Raw genomic sequence first — 19507 nt, forward strand, 5'->3', positions numbered from 1 at the left:
ACAAAGGGTCGCATTATGAGTCAGGCAGGACGATGATTTGGCTGCGGAATATAGGCGTATTTTCCTCACCCTCTGTGAACCTCAGTAACGACAAATGTGACTGACTGCTACATACGCATGGCGTGATGTTGTTTCTGTGTTTCCTTAATGTGATCGTCTTAGTGCCCGGTAAGCTCAAAATATTCTACCGAATCATGTTAAACATTCCTACAATGTTTCTAAAATTCAGTGTTTGTACCTACACGTAAAACGTAATGTGTGAATACATGAGGTTCGTTGATATGGCGTGTTGATGAGCCGATTCTCAAGGGATTTATTTCGTGTTTTGCGAGATATTATGAAATATGTGAATATTATTAATATATATCACATTGGCGTCGGCCTTCTTGCGATATTTCTTTGTGAGAGTGTACGTATGACCAGCACATTTTCTTAATCGACATTATCATTATGAACATGAAAGTCACATTGAGTGAGTTGACGGATGCATACATGAGTCAGTGAGTAAAAAGTTCATGGGTGAGTGAGTGAGTGGAGAGGTGATAGAATGGAGTGAGTGAGTGAGTTTAGTTTTACGCCGCTTTTAGCAATATTCCAGCAATATTACGGCGGGGAGATAGAATGGAGAGGTGAGTGAGTGGGTGAGTAGCTGCGAAGGTGGGTGGGTGAGTGAGTGAGTAGTGTTACGCCGCTTATAGCACTATTCCAGCTATATCACAATCCTAATGTTAAGCATGTTGATCGAAGGGCGTAATTGCCTATAGAACGCCAATGATTTCAAACATGTAAACATATTTAAATACTGGGAATATACTCATGCATGATATATATGTCAGCACAGTTTCAGTCACCCGACAATTAATCATCAAGGTCAAGGACAGACATTTAAATTTGGTTATCAAGGGAAACACCACTTGTGATTCTCTAGTTTGGCTTCTGAGAGACTGCCATGATATGGCTCACTCACTCACTCAGTTTATATAGAATTATTTGTTTTATATATGTCAGCGACTAAGCATTAGTCTATATATATGTTTGCCTTGGATTTTGATGTCAACGATCAGCTACAATAAATCCTTTAACCGTAATAACATTAACCGTAAATTATTCTAGCAAGTTATCTATTCTGTAGGCCATCCAGTTTTGAATATGCAAACTAGTGGTTGATACTATGAGCAATGCACACGGCATCCGGGTTCGATGACATGCAAAGTACCCGACTCTACTCACCCAAACCATTCAGGCGCTTCCTAAAACTGACAAGTCGGTTGGGCACCCTTCGCCCGGCACGCAGAAGACCCGAATTTTGATTCCCCGCATGAGTTTAATGTGTAAAACCTATTTCTGGTATCCCCCGTCTTGATATTGCTGGAATATCGATAAAAACGACGTAAAATCATATTCAATCACTCACTAATACAAGCAGATATGTTAGGCATTGGGAACCAATGCTACCCAGGACGCTAAATGCTGATGATCAAAACAAACTACAGTGAAGTATTCAGATCATCCGCACAAAACGTATTCAGTCTTCATGATCATAGCTTGTACATATGGACGTCACGGAAGTGTATCCTCGTGGTTAAGACGTTCCCTGGTCACGCTGAAGACCCGGGTTCGATTTCCCACATGGGTACAATGTGTGAAGCCCATTTCTGGTGTCCCCTCAGTGATAATGGTGGAATGTTGCTAAAGGTCCCATAGACTAACCTTATTTTATTTTTTTAATTATCTAGGCTAGCAACAGCCATTCCATGTACACATGGGTACAGTCTGGCCTTTAAACTACAATAAAACACAATTTCTGGCCAACTTGTCCGGCTAAATTTCCAAGCACAGGAAGCGGAACAACCAAATGTCACCTACTGGAAAATATCTGTACACACAATAAGCATAACTCATGGTGATACAAATGACAGCACTAAATACTTGTGAAAACATTGTGGTCAATTTTAAATACTGGATGGATGTGCTTTTAAAAAACATAAAAATCTTACACTATTTCATCCAATCACAGATGCCACATGTCTCTATCTCTTCAGATGTTTATATAAGGTTCCCGCTCAGGGAACATGTGATTCTGATTTAGTGTAGTGGAACCTGTAACCGACGTAAAACTATACTCACTCGCTGTGAAAGGACATGCATGGTGTTGACATGCACACGTGTTTATTAAGTACTGTTAGATACTTTTTCCAGATATTTTGAAATCCGTAACTTGCGTTTCCTGCAGCCATTATTGACGCAAGACGACCGCATTTTTCAGTGGCCTTCACAGAACCCTGCAGCAATGACACAGCAGTTAACGGGTCAACTGCAGCAGACTGCACAAACTACACCTCAACGACTGACCTCACCACTTCAGCTTTTGACACCAACACTTCAACACCTGACACCGTGACGTCACCATCCGACACCTCCACAACTGATATCTCCCTCTCAACGCAAATCACCTCGTCAGCGCAAAACATCATAGCCTCCAACTCGACTCCTTTGTGGTACGCTGTCAGTTATATCAACACATTGGAATCTGTCCAATCCGGACTCTTTGTATACCGTTTTCTCCATAATCCGGAGTATCCTCTGAGTCCCGGCCAAATAGTTCCTAATTTATCATTAAAGCTTGCTTTATAATCCGGACCCTCTCAATTACGGATTACGGTAAAAAATATCAGTCCCGACAATCAACTTGCTATGAGAACAATGCTTTGGAATCCGGACGTAGCTGACGAAAATACCAGCCTGACAAAACATTGTCCGACAAATCCCAAGCTGCAAAGGGTGGAAAAGTTTCCAAAGAGAGACTTACGGTGCTTATGTGTGGTAACGGACAAAAGTTGACTGATCCGGACTGCTTTATAATCCGGACTAATGAGTCGGTCCCAGGGTAGTCCGTAATAGACAGATTCCACTGTATATATAAAGGATATGAAAGGGAGTGAGATGTACCATTTATTGACATGATTTGCCATCATCATAATCGTCGTTACCATCATCATCATCATTAAGATTCATAGAGAAACATCTTAATCAACATGTACACTGCATTCGAGAATCAATATAACTTGCTTAGTGATTGTATACCTACTATTCATCATTATTCGACCACAGTCATGGCTGCCAATTGAGATGTCTTTGCCACGGAAATGAAGTCATCCATTTGTATGACGTCAGTGTATGGCATAGCCAAGTGTTGTCACTCAGGAGATAAGCATTCATGTGTTGGCGAATTTCCGGGTGTTATTTAATATTTGAAACACGGGAATTCATTTGGAACCGACGGCATTAGCCGGAGGCTTCAAATGAAATATTCACATGCTAACATACGATGGCCAGCACACGATGTTTATCGACATTGTTAACACAAAAGTAAACCAAAAGGTCCGCACACGTTTTTGTGTCTGCACTCATTGACATCGAGCACGGGTACAGCACTGAACTGTCATCAGCTGGCCGTTGTGACATCATTCGGACTTTACGTCATTTGAATGACGTCACCGCTGCTGACGACGTAACAATACAATGGTGTGTGCGATGTTTGTACGTTTTAATACGCAGCGAATAGTCTTGCAATTTACGGGAATCGAATACCATTTGAACATGTTTTTCAACCAATCGGATTAAAGAACACAGTGACTTGTGGTTTACAATAATGAATGCTCATACAGCATAGTTCGCTAATAACGAACGTACTCACGACGAAATGACATTTATAACGAGCTGTTTATTGGTTCCAGACATTTACTGAATATTTTATTATCTAACGAGCTATAGTTATAACGAGCAAAACATTGTTGTTCTATTGAATTCGTTCACAAAGGTTTCTGTATTGCCAAATCCATTTGTCCATATCAAGGGAATTGTCATCTACATGCCAGTATGCTCTTTACACCCTTTCAATATGTTTCCAGGCCGGCGTTTGTCATATATGGCGGTATCATCGGCGGACTGTCCCTGGTCGTGTTTGTTGTTGTCTGTGTCTTCTGCATGTGTCGGTACTGCAGACACAAGAGCGACGACGAGGCCGTTGTTACAACGTCGGTGCCCCTCACCTCGGTTGTATCCACAAAAACAAGTAATACTTTAAAGTACTTTGGTCAAAAGCTTCTTTTTATATCACGGTGTGTCAACTTGATGTTGGAAGAGAGCCTGAAATAAGACAAATATGTCAGTGAGTTTATTTTTACGCCCCTTTTAGCAACATTCCAGCAATATCACGGCAGGGGACACCAGAAATGGGCTTCAAACATGTAGAGAATCGAACCCGTGTCTTTGGCGAACGCTTTAACCAGTAGGCTACCCCACCGCCCCTAAAAAAATCTTAGACCAAAACCCATTTGGTGAAAACCACAAGGGTTAGTTAGCTCGATGTACCGTTTGTTCATGACTTAAACATAATAATGAGTGAGTATGCTTTTACGCCGCTTTCAGCAATATTCCAGCCAGAAGCTTCACCCACGCTGGGAATCGAACCCGGGTTATTAAGAACGAACACTTTAACCACTAGGCTACCCCGCTGCGCTCTTAGGCATTACAGGAAAATAGAGACTGCAACACTGTTTTATCATTGCAGATGGATATGATTCTAATCCTACCAAGGCTGTAACGCATCCCACAAATTCATCAGCATCCTGGAATGTACCACCACCGCCTCCACCACCACCGCCACCGCCACCGCCACCGACGCCCCCACCATACAGCAAATAATGAGTACTGCATTTTTGTCATTTTTTCGACACATGCAGTAGTATTTGCCCAGGTTCGGGGACACAAATATTTGACATGAGACGATTAATAATCGCTCTTAAGCAACACCGTGTATACCTAATCGACTTTAGGTATTACCATTTTTAGAGTTGACGTTTTATTCTTGCATATAAAAAGGTATCTTACAATGATGATAAAAATGTCGTCATGTGTTTTATGTAATGAGTAGTTACACCCTGCCAAGTGTAAACAACAAAAATGGCTGAGTATTAATAATCCTTTTTGCATTGATCCAGCCTTCTGGTTGGTAGTACATCATAATTATAATGGACGTAATCTAATGACCTATATACATAATGAAATGAGTACTTTTTAGAGTAAATATTTCACAATCATGTCCACCCAATTGTCTAAAAATAATTTCATTATTTTTTAAACACAATACAGTCACAAGTAATGTGTCTTAAATACACAAGGGTGCAACGTCAGTCAGTTGTTTTCATGAACCCCAAAAAAGCTAGCTATCGTTTTATGTCCTTGTCGAATGTCAATAATACGACCCAAGGTATGGAAATGTTTTTAAATGTCGAATAATTTCACCTGTCGTTGTTTTTAGGCGTGTACTTCCTTGATATCCCGTTGCTTGATAAAGCACTATATTTACACTTTCCGATTTTCCTTATCTAGAGTTGTCAATCATGCGTTCACGAGATTATACTTCCTCCATTAAAACCTTAATGCAGTTTTGAGTTCATTTTGTAAAATCAGCGAGCCAGTTTGCACAGCAGGAGAAGCATGTTATCTCGCGGTCCTTGAAACCGTTGAACACACGCAGGGCGCTATAATGTCATCTGAACTTCAAACCAAGCTGTGCTAGGTTTGAAATGCAGTTAGCAAGGTATGTGTATTAACTGCACAATGTGTGTGACTCAAAGCTACCACTCAGTGAAACGATATCTATTGTAACAATAGTAATATATAGATCCTGGTATGGGTAAGGTCATTCTATGGAAATACAGCTTTTACACCGAGAGTGACGCTTAGTTACGAAAAGTGGTCACCAGTGATAAGGGTGTCAGCATATGCACTGAAACACATGCATGGTAACACAAAGTTTTATTTTCCATTCTAGAGTTCGATGATCCCGAAAATGATTTAAGAGATTATTTTGTTCACCACGAACAGTGCAGCAGACTCAGTGAAAATCCAGTTCAGATTTATTTTATAAACGACTTAACATCTGGAGGCAATGACATGTTTTATGTGAAATAATATAGGGAAGTCAAAGGATCATATCTAGAGCCAATCAAGTGGTATATGGAAGTCAAAGGATCATGTTTTGAGTCAATCAAATGATATATGGAAGTCAAAAAATCATATCTAGAGCCAATCAAATGGTATATCGACGTCAAAGGATCATATCTAGAGCCAATCAAGTGGTATAAGAGTCAAAGGATCATATCTAGAGCCAATCAAATGGTATAGGGAAGACAAAGGATCATATCTCGAGTCAATCAAATGGTATATGGAAGTCAAAGGATCATGTTTTGAGTCAATCAAATGATATATGGAAGTCAAAAGATCATATCTAGAGCCAATCAAATGGTATATCGACGTCAAAGGATCATATCTAGAGCCAATCAAGTGGTATAAGAGTCAAAGGATCATATCTAGAGCCAATCAAATGGTATAGGGAAGACAAAGGATCATATCTGGAGTCAATCAAATGGTATATGGAAGTCAAAAGATCATATCTAGAGCCAATCAAGTGGCATATGGAAGTCAAAGGATCATATCTAGAGCCAACCAAATGGTATATGAAGTCAAAGGATCATATCTAGAGCCAATCAAGTGGCATATGGAAGTCAAAGGATCATATCTAGAGCCAATCAAGTGGCATATGGAAGTATAAGGATCATATCTAGAGCCGATCAGAGGGTATAGGGAAGACAAAGGATCATATCTGGAGTCAATCAAAGGGTATATGGAAGTCAAAGGATTATATATATCTAGAGCCAATCATATGGTATATGGAAGTCAAAGGATCATATCTAGAGCCAACCAAATGGTATATGAAGTCAAAGGATCATATCTAAAGCCAATCATATGGTATATGGAAGTCAAAGGATCATATCTTGAGCCAATCAAATGGTATATGGAAGTCAAATGGTATATGAAGTCAAAAGATCATATCTAGAATTAATCAAATGGTGTATGGAAGCCACAGGATCATATCCGGAGTCAATCAATTGGTATATGAAGTCAAAAGATCATATCTAGAGCCAATCAAATGGTATATGGAAGTCAATGGATCATATCTAGAGCCAATCAAATGGAAGTCATGACTTAATATCTTTCAAAACGCGAGATGTCTGAAAGTCATGTTAAAATTTCTGGAAGTCCTGAGATATCATATGGAGCCAATGAGATGGTATTATCGAAGGCATGAGATAATATCATAAAGGTGTGTGATATCATTTGGAAGCTAATGGGGTAGTATCTTTTGGTCAAGAGGTCGTTTCAGAAATCCAATTCATCATTCAACCGATGATACATACTTCATACAACCACTCGTTGCGTCCCTTAGGAGACTATTGCAATACAATGCTGATGACTGCTGTTAGATCAACCTAATAGGTCAAAATTATTGTTTTCCAGGAACTAAAATGCAAGTTTACTCTGTGCCCACATGTTCCTCGGTGCATTTGGGGTGGTGGGGTAGCCTAGTGGTTAAAGCGTTGGCTCGTCACGCCGAAGACCCAGGTTCGATTCCCCACATGGGTACAATGTGTGAAGCCCATTTCTGGTGTCCCCCGCCATGATATTGCTTGAATATTGCTAAAAGCGGCGTAAAACTCACTCACTCACTCCTTGATGCATTTACACTTTAAAACTTTATCGATTTGTTATTCTCCTTCACAGAAGGTTCCTGTTTGATTCAGTTCCCGATCCTTTGACACAGCTCGACTGAGTGAACAATATATCCTGGCAAACCTACTTCCTATTGATCAGCCCACTGCTTGACTCGTATTAGATGAGCCTGCGCAGTACACGCGTTTGTGACAAGTAGGCGGGGCAGGGAATCTAGACGAATACACTTGGTTGCTACAGGTAGATCGGCGAGGAAGCACGTGCAGTACATGCTGACCGTGGCGTGAACTCAATACTGCTTCTGTTTAACACGTGTCTCGTAGACCGATTTAGTTCAGCAAGACACCATCTCGACACGAGTCAATTGCAGAATGTTTGCAGATTTTGATTAATTTAACATGTCCGGGCAAATTGTTCATTCTCAGGCAAGGGAGTCAGCCTACAATGTTATTATTTATATGGAAAAGACGTGTGCAACCAAAGTAGACGCTATTTCAAAACGTAGCCTTGCTACTGGTCTTTCCAAGGCAGCTTTAAAACGTATTAAAGCGGAAGGTGCACGTGATATGGGTGCAAGAAGGCCTACTTCTATTAGTCCAACCACGTTGCGTAAACCCAAAACTTCCGAGCACAAACTTGATGATTTTGACCGGTGTGCAGTCCGTCAATTTGTACAAAGATAATATGGAGTACGAAAATAACTGCCTACTCTAGATATGATATATGATATGGCAAGAAGCCAATTGCATTACCAGGGTTCAAAGGAAAGTTTTCGAAAAAATCTAAAAGACATGGGGTTTAGGTGGCGAAAAATGCAGTCAAATCGTTAGGTTTTAATGGAACGAAAACACATCGTTGCAAAGCGCATGCATTACTTACGTGCAATGAAAAAATGTTGAGATGAAAATCGATGAAACATGGTTGCATGTACACCACATTTGTCCCAAAATGTTGGCAGCTTGATGGTGAGAGACCGCCTCCGTGATGTAGTGGTTGGAGCGTCCGCCAGGAGAGCGGAAGGTCGCGGGTTCGATCCCCGACCGCGTCATACCAAAAGACGTTAAAATATGGTACTTGTTGGTCCCTACCTGGCGCTCGGCATTAATCATTCTCTCTCCACAGAGGTTACTCCTGTCATATCTTCTTACGTAACCTCTGTTTTAATACGGCCCTTTCATGGTGTGAGCGTTCAAGACTCGTGATTGGAGGCAATCAGATTTAGTTGTGCAATCAGCGACGTTGTTTCAAAAGTGATCATTCGCAAGGCCTCGGTAATTTCCGTATGCTTCGAGAAAACTAAACTTCTTCCCCTGCGCGATGCGCAAGCGTTTCTTCTAGACAGAACTCAGTCATGTTATGGCGGATCAGTGGCGTCTCCATCGCCAAGCTAGCCATTAAACGTCTTGTGCGTAACATCAACACAAGTCCCCGGCAGATGGGGGATATTTGTGGCCCCACATTTGCTTGTGTTAGTCAAGTTGAATCTAAGTCGATGTAACACGTGTTCTGATTGGATAGAAAGAAGGCTGATCATTCGTGTTGCGATCTTTTGCCGCTAGGGGATTTTACGAGAACCGGGAAATATGGCCGTATTAGAACAGAGGTTCGTAGGAAGATATGGCAAGTAACCTCTGTGGGAAGAGAATGGGCATTAATGGGTACAACAAGGACTGGTCGGCTCGGAGTCAGTATAATGTGTCTGAGTGGGGTATTCATGCTTCACTGCGGCATGGTATCTCAGTGGGCTAGCACTATAAAACCAGCTTAAGTCTGGGCTAGTACAAGCAGCCGCACATACACATACACATACACATACACACGCATGCACGTCGTCATATGAGCGAAATATTTTCAAGCACGACGTTAAACGCAATTTCACCTCACCTCACCTCACCTCACCTTGATGGTGAGGTTGTGATAAATGAGGTTCAGCCTCCGTCCGGTACCGGACCTCGACTTATTGTTGTTCATGCAGGGTCCGAAAACGGTTTTGTACCAAATGCTTTACTTGTATTTGACCCAAAGCTCAAATCAGGAGATTATCATGACGAGATGAATTTTGATAATGTTTCCAAATGGCTGCAGGAAAAATTGATCTCACACATTCCACCCCACTCCGTCATTATTATGGATAATGCGCCATACCGACCACAGCAAGCAAGTGGACAAATGTCCAACAACGGCTAACAGAAAAGATGATATCAAAGCTTGGTTACAAAGGCACAATATTGCATTTGACGATAAAATGCTCAAAGCCGAACTGTTGTGTCTGGCAAAATCCAACAAATCGGACCCTGTCTATAGAGTAGACACTATGTTGAAACAACATGGCCATGATGTACTACGTCTTCCTCCTTCCCACGCAGAATTGAACCCAATTGAGTTGATTTGGGCCAATGTCAAAAATTATGTTGCTAAACAAAACTTGCAGTTCACAAAATCTTAGCTAAGAGTTGCCATAAACGAGGGAATGTCTGCAATCGGTGCCAAGGAATGGTCCGAATGTTGTAAACATGTGTAAACAATTGAAGACGGCTACTGGCAACGGGAGTGAGTGAGTGAGTTAAAATTTATCGTCGCATCGGCAATATTTCAGCCATATCGTGACGAGAACAATTAATTTTATACACAGAAATTAATGGTATTTTGTAAAACCTGCCAACGAAGGACAGTAAAATAACTAGATTATCACAGATTCAAATTTAAAACTAGTAATTAAATCTAAAACAGTTTAACTATAGATGACAATACACGGTAAAACGGGCTATATACTGCCAACAACTGAAGGTATATCACCATACTAGGGACCATGGACTGGCAACGGGAAATCGCAGTAGAAAAAGAAATTGACAGAATCGTGATCGAAGTAGGACTATCAAGTGATTCAGACACTGAGACCAATTCAGAACGTGACGACTAAGGCCTAAATCAGTAAATTCCATAATGGATCTATTCGGTATTTGACCCCTGTGTGGAGAGGATGCACCAGAATATATGCCAATTATACATCCGTTTGTAAACATAACAAATGTTCTTTTCTCTAGCACTTGTGTGGGGTGTTTTGTAAATAAAGTTATATTGTCTTGGTTCAGTTTCTAAGGATCTTAGCTGTACACATACTTAGTATGATATAACAATCAAAACACGATTCGCACGAGGAAATTGAACTTTTCAAGTTTTAGACGACAACCTGTTTCCCTCATTTTTAAAATGGAATATTCTGGAGGGCGTTCCCATATCTGCAAATTGGTGTCATTTGTCAGGTCGTGGCTCATCTAACAGTAGTACATCAGTAGGATATCATGACATTGATGCAACACTGCAATTGTGTGTCATGACACAGATGTTATCGTAAATTCGCTACTGAGCAAACGTAATAAAACTGCATTGAATATTAGTCAGATAATAAGATACTGTGGTATTTGACAGAATGACCGATAAGATGTTGTGGCATACTTATTTCCTACCAAATGTGTTGCTATCTGTTAAAGCAACATATACTGAATCAAAATGTAGAAATCATTAATATTATGAGGGTTTTTTATGACCTTGTGTCTTTCAGAACCGAACACATCCCTAACACATTCATCATTTCAATCTGTTTTGCTCAGTATATCTTTTTTCTTATTTCACCATATTCTTGTTTCGCTATATTTGATATCTCAATATATTTTCACGCTTTATCAAACTTCAGCACCTGCCGATATCTTGATGATAATCAGTATATTCACACTTCTGAAAAACATAAACAATATTCCATATATACACCGACATATAGCTGGAATATTGCTGAGTGCGGCGTACTTTCAACTCTTAACTCAACTCACCCATCTATACGTAAAATACGTTTATGTATGTAAAGCGGATGTAGTTGTAATCAACTACAGTTGAACGCCGTTGTGTCGATCCTTGTATATTCCGCATATAGTAATTATTAGTAAACGCGTTTGCATCGAACATCGGATAACTTGAAGGATTTGTGTATGTTCCTTCAACTTCGACACAACTATGATTGACTGTACAGTCGACACAATTGAAAAATGAATATCGAAAGCATACGAATGGAAGTAACCGTACTTCGAGACAATCGTAATTTCGATATATCAAAGTTCGACACAACAGTGATTAACTGTATACATTAGCATGTACAGTAACCGTCGCTAGAGTTTATCCACGTAGTTTCAAAGTAGATATGTAACGATGCATGTTAGTCTCCTAAATAAAGTAACCTCTGTTATCAGTCTTCCATGAAGATCAGGGTTAGGCTTGATCGTCAGCAACCCATTCTTGCTGTAAGAGGCGCCTAAAGGTATCGTGTGGTCAGACTCGCTGACTTTGTTGACACATGTCATCGTATTCCAATAGTGTAGATCAATGCTCAAGCTGTTGATCACTGGATTGTCTGGTCCAGACTCGATTACATACTGACCGCCGCCATATAGCTGGAATATTGCTGAGTGTGGCGTTAAACAACATACAAGCACCAAGCTGTTATCAGTCGAGTATTATCACTTCCTGTTCATTGCGAGATATTCAATCGACATGACATGTATGGAAACCACTCGTTTTGTAATTCCCTTCGTGAGGCTGATACATATTTGTAAACTTCCTCAAACCATAATGTGTTTCTGCATCAACTGCCCTGTATATTTACCTTTTTTTATCGTCTTATTGTGCTCATATGTGTACATTGAACCAAAGCCATTGTTTATAATACAAATGTATGTCACTTACATTCAATTAAGCCTAAGATTGATAAATTGTGTCAATATTTAAACACTCTGTCGATCTGCATGCTGTTGACAATACTGGTAATAAAAACTTGCAGAACAGCCATTTTAAATTATTTTTAAAACATTTTTACTACCCATCAACAGTTTAGATTCACTTAAAGCACTCACTGTATGTTACGTAGATATGTATGGTTACATCGAAGATGAATTTCACCTCTAACTTGGGGGAACCAACTGCAAACCTTATGCAGATGAATTGCACGATGATCATGCATCAAATTGCTGAAACGTATGTGCAAATATCGTACATGTAAACAGCTGCATTTTGGTGTAAGGTTGTGTTAAGAATTCGCCAATTTTCAGGTTCATGATTTACTGAACTCACGACCATAATCTTTTCAACCTTACGAATATGTTTTACAATACATCAGTTCATGTGTAAACTGTACCTTTAAACATTACGGACATTTTTTGCAAAATCAAGATTATAACGGTTGACTGATGTAAGTGGCCATATTTACACTAGTGAATCTAGATTTTTGGTGGGTAGTATATATCAATTCCTGTAGAATTGTTTCGGCAAGGTTTAGTTGAAATCGTAATGCCACTTGATTATACACACACACACACAACCACACCACACTACACCATACACTCATTTTTCGAATGGCATATGTGGACAAATGTGTGTCGTAATTTTGCACCCACAAATTAATAGATTACGTATTTGTGTCACTGTCAATGGTAATCTGTGTCTTCTGTCATCTGTGAGGTGAATTTGAAATCTATTCACTGATTTGAAGACCCGTATGAATGTAATACAGACCTTCAATCTCTGTAACCGCCTCCGTGGTGTAGTGGTTAGAGCGTCCGCCCGGAGAGCGGAAGGTCGCGGGTTCGATCCCTGACCGAGTCATACCAAAAGACGTTAAAATATGGTACTTGTTGGTCCCTGCCTGGTGCTCGGCATTAATGGATACAACAAGGACTGGTCGGCTTGGTGTCAGTATAATGTGTCTGAGTGGGGTATTCATGCTTCACTGCGGCATGGTATCTCAGTGGGCTAGCACTATAAAACCAGCTTCAGTCTGGGCTAGTACGTATACAAGCAGCCGCACATACACATACACACGCATGCATGTCGTCATATGAGCGAAATATTCTCCAGCGCGACGTTAAACCCAATTTCACCTCAACTCACCTCAATCTCTGTACACAACCGTACTGATTAATTTAAGATATTTACATAACTTTCTTATGACACAACAAAACCGACTGTAATCTCATGTCAAGGGACTTACAAATCAGCTCACACCCACTTTGGTCGTTCATGTCAGTGTCTAACTGTAAACAGCAGCTTTCTTTGATCGGCCATGTCAACACATTTATAGCCATCGTGTCAATACCTAATCTAACTACCTCATATACCCGGGGTAGGTCAACAGAGTCTTTATAGAGGGTAGGCAGGTGAAACGTATCAGTTAGGTCACAGCTCTCACCCCTAACTCGGGTCAAACAACAGACGGATTTATCACTTGAAACAAGTACGCTGTTGTGTATACGTCCGTTCTGTTTACGTCTGAACATCGTGACGTCAGTGTTCATATGAAGCTCATGTCCGTCTCGATGACTTTCTTCTAACATGGCCATTATCTTCCTCCTCTGACGTCTTGGGTGCCATTGTACAAAGCAATATTAGGGCTAAGGTGATCCTTACATAAACCTACAGCTGTCGTAGCGCCAATCTTTGCTGTGTACAACGGTCGTGAAGGTTTGTGTGTAAATGTCCTCCAAGCGCCGGATAGTCCTTCTCACAGTTCTGCTGCCTTATTTTCTACAAGGTAAGATCTGCGCTTATATATACTAGAGTATATTCATAATTGCCACTGATCTATTACAATTAAATAACTATCAAACATATTTACTTACATTTGTTGATAGGAAATCTATATCGGATATGATCTTGTTTGTATTCTGAACAAAGCATTATTGAAGTATATTAACGGAAATACCGAGAAGCTTAATTACGTGTAAATTACTTAATACTGAGTTAACATTGACGACTATTTATGGATTGGATTTGGTTGAGTAATTGTTGTGATTGATATCAGCATCAATCATTGCACTCAGAAACTGTGCGGACCTGATTATCATATAAACATCAGTGATAAATGCTCGCCTTACCACAAGTAAGCCTGTTAACACAATAAGCCTTATCTGTGTTGGGTTTCACTGTACTGAATGTGAACACGCGTGTGTCGCGCGGAAACGATTGTTTTGTGTGTATAATCTAGTTTCGGTGTTTCTGTCCACAGACTGTGACGCTAGTGAGATATGTATGAAGCACAACCCGCCTTGGGGCGCCACCTACCTGCGATGCGACCATGGATGTTGCGGTACCATGAACGATAGACACTGCTGTGTAGACAGGTAGGAAATATGACACAGTTAATTCCTTTTGATGACGCCTTGTCTGCTCAATAAATTAAATACCCGGTATTGTGTTATAACGAGATTGGATATAGTGCCTATATATAGTCTGTTTAAGTAAGTAGGATAAACTGAATACCCAGTATTGTGGTAAAACGAAGTTGGATACAGTGCCCATTTACTCTGCGTAACGGAGACGGATAAACTGAATAAACAGTATTGTGTTATAACGATGATGGATACAATGCCCAAACAGCCTGTTTAAGTAAGTTGGATAAATTAAATATCAAGTATTATGTTATAACGATGTTGGATACATTGCCCATAAAGTCTGTTTAAGTAAGTCGGATTAACTGCATACCCAGTATTGTGTTATAACGAGATTGGATATGATACCTAAATAATATAGTCTGTGTAACGATGTCGAATAAATTGAATACCATTTACCCAGTATTGTGTTATAACGATGTTGGATGTGCTGCCTATAAAGTCTGCGTAACGAAGTCGGATAAATTGAATACTCCAGTATTGTGCAATAAAAAGTCGTTTTGTGGACCGTACCTGTTCAGACGAAGTCGAATAGATATTGAATGGGATTTTAATATTCAGCATTTGTGTTATGTAATGCCCCTCAATTCGCTTTGCAATGTTGCACTCTTGGGCAGCATTGGACTCCAACCGTTTATGTTTCGAGGATTTTCACCACCATCCCCGTGCTCGAGGGTTTCACAGACGACTTACATTACTTCGGGCCTTCCTCCCACATTAAGCTGACACTCCGTGATATAACTGGAATACTGTTCAGTGCAGATACATACGGCCCTCTCAGTCATTAACTTCAATATCTCCAACAGAATGATTTGAATATAAAACAATGGTAATGTTACATAGATCGAATTTTATATAGTACAGAAACGCTGTACAGAGATATGTACCTGACCACCCGACCCTGTTTGTCGCCTCTTACGACAATGGGTTGCTGAAGACCAATCCTAACCCAGGTCTTCACGGGTCGCTCACAAATTGACAACAGGTTATTCTGTGAATTGTTCGATAATATTTCTAAACAGAAGAGAGAAGAAATCGAATGAAATTCTTTATATTCCTTACCGAAAATTATAAATTTACACAAAGGAATTAACTTGATCTTTCTATTCTAATGACAATATTAACTTTCCTCTTTGGTACATGTTTCTAGGTATAGCATCATCCACCCCCACACGCCGTGATATAGATTTAATGATGTTCAAAGCGGATTACTCACAGTATGAGTTAATCACACTGTAGTCAATGTTTATAAAACACTTTTCTCTTGCAGTAAGACGCTGACAGTGGTGTTGAGTCTCCTCGGTGGCGGAGTGGGGATCGCCATTATTGTTGCTATTATCTGGTCTGTCAATAAATCCAAAGAAAGGTCCAGAGTCGAACCCGAAAATGTCCCCGTCATGACTCAAACAGATACAGGTATTTTTCTCATTGATTGAAGGATTGAGGGAGCGAGCGAGCATTGGTTTCACGAAAGCTGGATTTAGGGTAAAATCATCTGCCGCTGTAAACAGCGCAGAGCTACATGTATGCCATGATATAATATTCCCTTTCACGCAGTACACTTGAGACAGTAATGGATCTCTTCATGTCAGCAAAATTAATTACGCCTTTGGGTGAAAGCATGTACTCTCCACAATATTGTTGTCATTTGAGCTCTTATATTTGCTTCTGAAATTTTTCAACGTTTTCCTTTGCAGTATGAATGGCGACCCTATCGGTGCATGAAGGTTACCTAGCATTCGCGGTGACCTAGCGTACAAACATTAATTGAAGTGTTCGTGTACATACAGAATCCAGGGACGGAAGTGTTGCGTAATTCAATGGAATGTTCCTTCCTTAATGTTTGCCTGAATCAAGAACTCATTATGTGCAGGAAAACAGGTTGACAGGTATCGAAAAACACTTCATTTCCTAAACACTAATTTCCAGGAACTCCGACTCATGCATGAACACTAATATCCAGGCACTCACACGCACACACACATGAATGAACACTGATATTCAGGAATACACACACACATAACCAAACATAGATGTATGAACACTGATATCTGGGAGCACACACGCAACCAAACTCACACGTATGAACACACAAATGTGCTAGAATACTCATATACAGATATCCAGGAACACACATAGAGATGTAGGAAAACTGATACACAGGAACACATACATGTATAAACATTGACATTCAGGAACACACACGCATGTATGAACATTGATATCTAGGGAAACACAGACAAGCAAACACACACGTATGAACACTGATATCTAGTTCTAGAATATTGAAATACTAATATCTAGGAACAATCACATGCAAGAACACCGACATCCAGAAACACGCACATGTACAAGGATTCTGATATCCCGGAAACCACACACACATGCAAGAACACCGATATCCAGAAACACGCACATGTACAAGGATGCTGATATCCCGGAAACCACACACACATGCAAGAACACCGATATCCAGGAACACGCACATGTAAAAGGATACTGACATCCCGGAAACGACACACACATGCAAGAACACCGATATCCAGAAACACGCACATGTACAAGGATACTGATATCCCGGAAACCACACACACATGCAAGAATACCGATATCCAGAAACACGCACATGTACAAGGATACTGATATCCCGGAAACCACACACACACATGCAAGAACACCGACATCCAGAAACACGCACATGTAAAAGGATACTGACATCCCGGAAACCACACACACATGCATGAACACCGATATCCAGAAACACGCACATGTACAAGGATACTGACATCCCGGAAACCACACACACATGCAAGAACACCGATATCCAGAAACACGCACATGAACAAGGATACTGATATCCCGGAAACCACACACACATGCATGACCACCGATATCCAGGAACACGCACATGTACAAGGATACTGACATCCCGAAAACCACACACACATGCAAGAACACCGATATCCAGAAACACGCACATGTACAAGGATACTGATATCCCGGAAACCACACACACATGTACAAGGATACTGATATCCCGGAAACCACACACACATGCAAGAACACCGATATCCAGAAACACGCACATGTACAAGGATACTGATATCCCGGAAACCACACACACATGCAAGAACACCGATATCCAGGAACACGCACATGTACAAGGATACTGACATCCCGGAAACCACACACACATGCAAGAACACCGATATCCAGAAACACGCACATGTACAAGGATACTGACATCCCGGAAACCACACACACATGCATGAACACCGATATCCTGGAACACACACATGTACAAGGATGCTGATATTTAGAAACACACACACACACACATGCAAGAACACCGACATCAAGCAACACGCACACATGTGCAAGGATACTGATTTCCGGAAACTACACATGCATGAACACTGATATCCAGGTATACACACAGTGGCAAGAATACTGATATACTAATGTCCAGGAACACACACACACACACACACACACACATGCGTAAACATTAATGTCCAGGAAGCCTTGACCTTGAACATACATCATATAAAATTGGCGTCCGAAAACATTTACATTGAACTAAAACTTTGTAAAAAACATTGATATCCAAAGTACACTGACATCCGGCTACATTGACAGCCATGAACATAGACATCCAGGAATATGGATATCCATGACGCAGATCATGACGTCCAGGACCGCTGTGAGTCAGGATAGCAAATCTCGAGGAACACTGATTCGACAATGGTGACTCTTCAGGAGAATGCCTCCATGTGTACAATGACACATCCTATATATCTGCTGTAACGAAATCCCTTTGTAATCGAATAGTGCAAGCAATGTGAAAAACTGTTTTAAGCTACCTGCCTTTCATCGTGTATGTAATGCTTTAGTTGTAACACACCTATGCACAACACGACTTTGTACAGTGTATATCATATGGAATAATGTACATGTGAAACAGCATTGTAAAGCATATAAACTGTATGAATATGTATGACTATGTGCATTTGTGATAAAGTGTCCAATATAACCCAAGTTTCGTCATCCACTCGTTATAATTATATTTGGGGCGGTGGGGTAGCCTGATGGTTAAAGCGTTCGCTCGTCACGCCGAAGACCCGGGTTCCATTCCCCACATGGGTACAATGTATGAAGCTCGTTTCTGGTGTCCCCCGCCGTGATATTGCTGGAATATTGCTAAAAGCGGCGTAAAACCAAACTCACTCACTCACTCACTCACTATAATTATATTTTGATATTGTTAGTGTTGTATGTGTTAAGTTGCAAATACCAGGTGAAAATCAAACGGCACCGAGGATATTTAACTTCACCGAAGTTTCCACAGATATTACAAATAATACATACACATTCAAACTGTACAGGTAGCAGGATGTGATGTAGTGCATGTTAGTAAACGCTGCACAGTTTTATTCCAGGTATTTAAAGGCCGCTTGTTAAGCATCGACTCAGGCACACCAGTTATCACGATGGAAACAAGGGAAGCGACATACAATCACACATTTTATCAACTCAAACAACACAAATTGTGAGTTTAGTCAGTCCCTGGTTGGTGTCTTCACATTATGACAGCTATTCAATAATTACACTCATGGTTCAATAACTGCTAACTATAGTCCGTTTCCCTGCACTCCTCCCTCGTAACAAATAGTGAACTGTGTCAATATTTTAATGATAGTTTGTTAAACAACTTTTTT

The 19507-nt window shown here is 40.4% G+C and overlaps 2 protein-coding genes across 2 annotated transcripts; both read left to right on the forward strand.

The window, feature by feature from the left end:
* Positions 1-6462, forward strand: LOC124282072 (proline-rich receptor-like protein kinase PERK1). Its single transcript, XM_046718041.1, has 4 exons — positions 1-168; positions 2267-2498; positions 3912-4075; positions 4574-6462. The coding sequence occupies exons 1-4, from the start codon at positions 126-128 to the stop codon at positions 4705-4707; spliced, it is 573 nt and encodes a 190-aa protein (XP_046573997.1). The 5' UTR covers positions 1-125; the 3' UTR covers positions 4708-6462.
* Positions 6463-13483: 7021 nt separating this feature from the next.
* On the forward strand, positions 13484-18836 carry LOC124282073. Its single transcript, XM_046718042.1, has 4 exons — positions 13484-14152; positions 14627-14741; positions 16060-16205; positions 16487-18836. Exons 1-4 carry the CDS (start codon positions 14095-14097, stop codon positions 16489-16491), a joined length of 324 nt encoding a protein of 107 aa, XP_046573998.1. The 5' UTR covers positions 13484-14094; the 3' UTR covers positions 16492-18836.
* Positions 18837-19507: the final 671 nt, after the last annotated feature.

The sequence above is a fragment of the Haliotis rubra genome, unplaced genomic scaffold (genome assembly GCF_003918875.1).
Source record: "Haliotis rubra isolate DU_JTF1 unplaced genomic scaffold, ASM391887v1 Scf292, whole genome shotgun sequence".
NCBI classification, from domain to species: Eukaryota; Metazoa; Mollusca; class Gastropoda; order Lepetellida; family Haliotidae; genus Haliotis; species Haliotis rubra.

Excerpts from the sequence above, each read along its gene's own strand:
- LOC124282072 (XM_046718041.1), top strand. The coding sequence starts at position 126 with ATGTTGTTTCTGTGTTTCCTTAATGTGATCGTCTTAGTGCCCG. Across the intron at positions 2,499-3,911 it reads TCCAACTCGACTCCTTTGTG|GCCGGCGTTTGTCATATATG; the intron begins GTACGCTGTCAG and ends ATATGTTTCCAG. Across the intron at positions 4,076-4,573 it reads GGTTGTATCCACAAAAACAA|ATGGATATGATTCTAATCCT; the intron begins GTAATACTTTAA and ends TTATCATTGCAG.
- LOC124282073 (XM_046718042.1), top strand. The coding sequence starts at position 14,095 with ATGTCCTCCAAGCGCCGGATAGTCCTTCTCACAGTTCTGCTGCCTTAT. Across the intron at positions 14,153-14,626 it reads GCTGCCTTATTTTCTACAAG|ACTGTGACGCTAGTGAGATA; the intron begins GTAAGATCTGCG and ends TTCTGTCCACAG. Across the intron at positions 14,742-16,059 it reads AGACACTGCTGTGTAGACAG|TAAGACGCTGACAGTGGTGT; the intron begins GTAGGAAATATG and ends TTTCTCTTGCAG.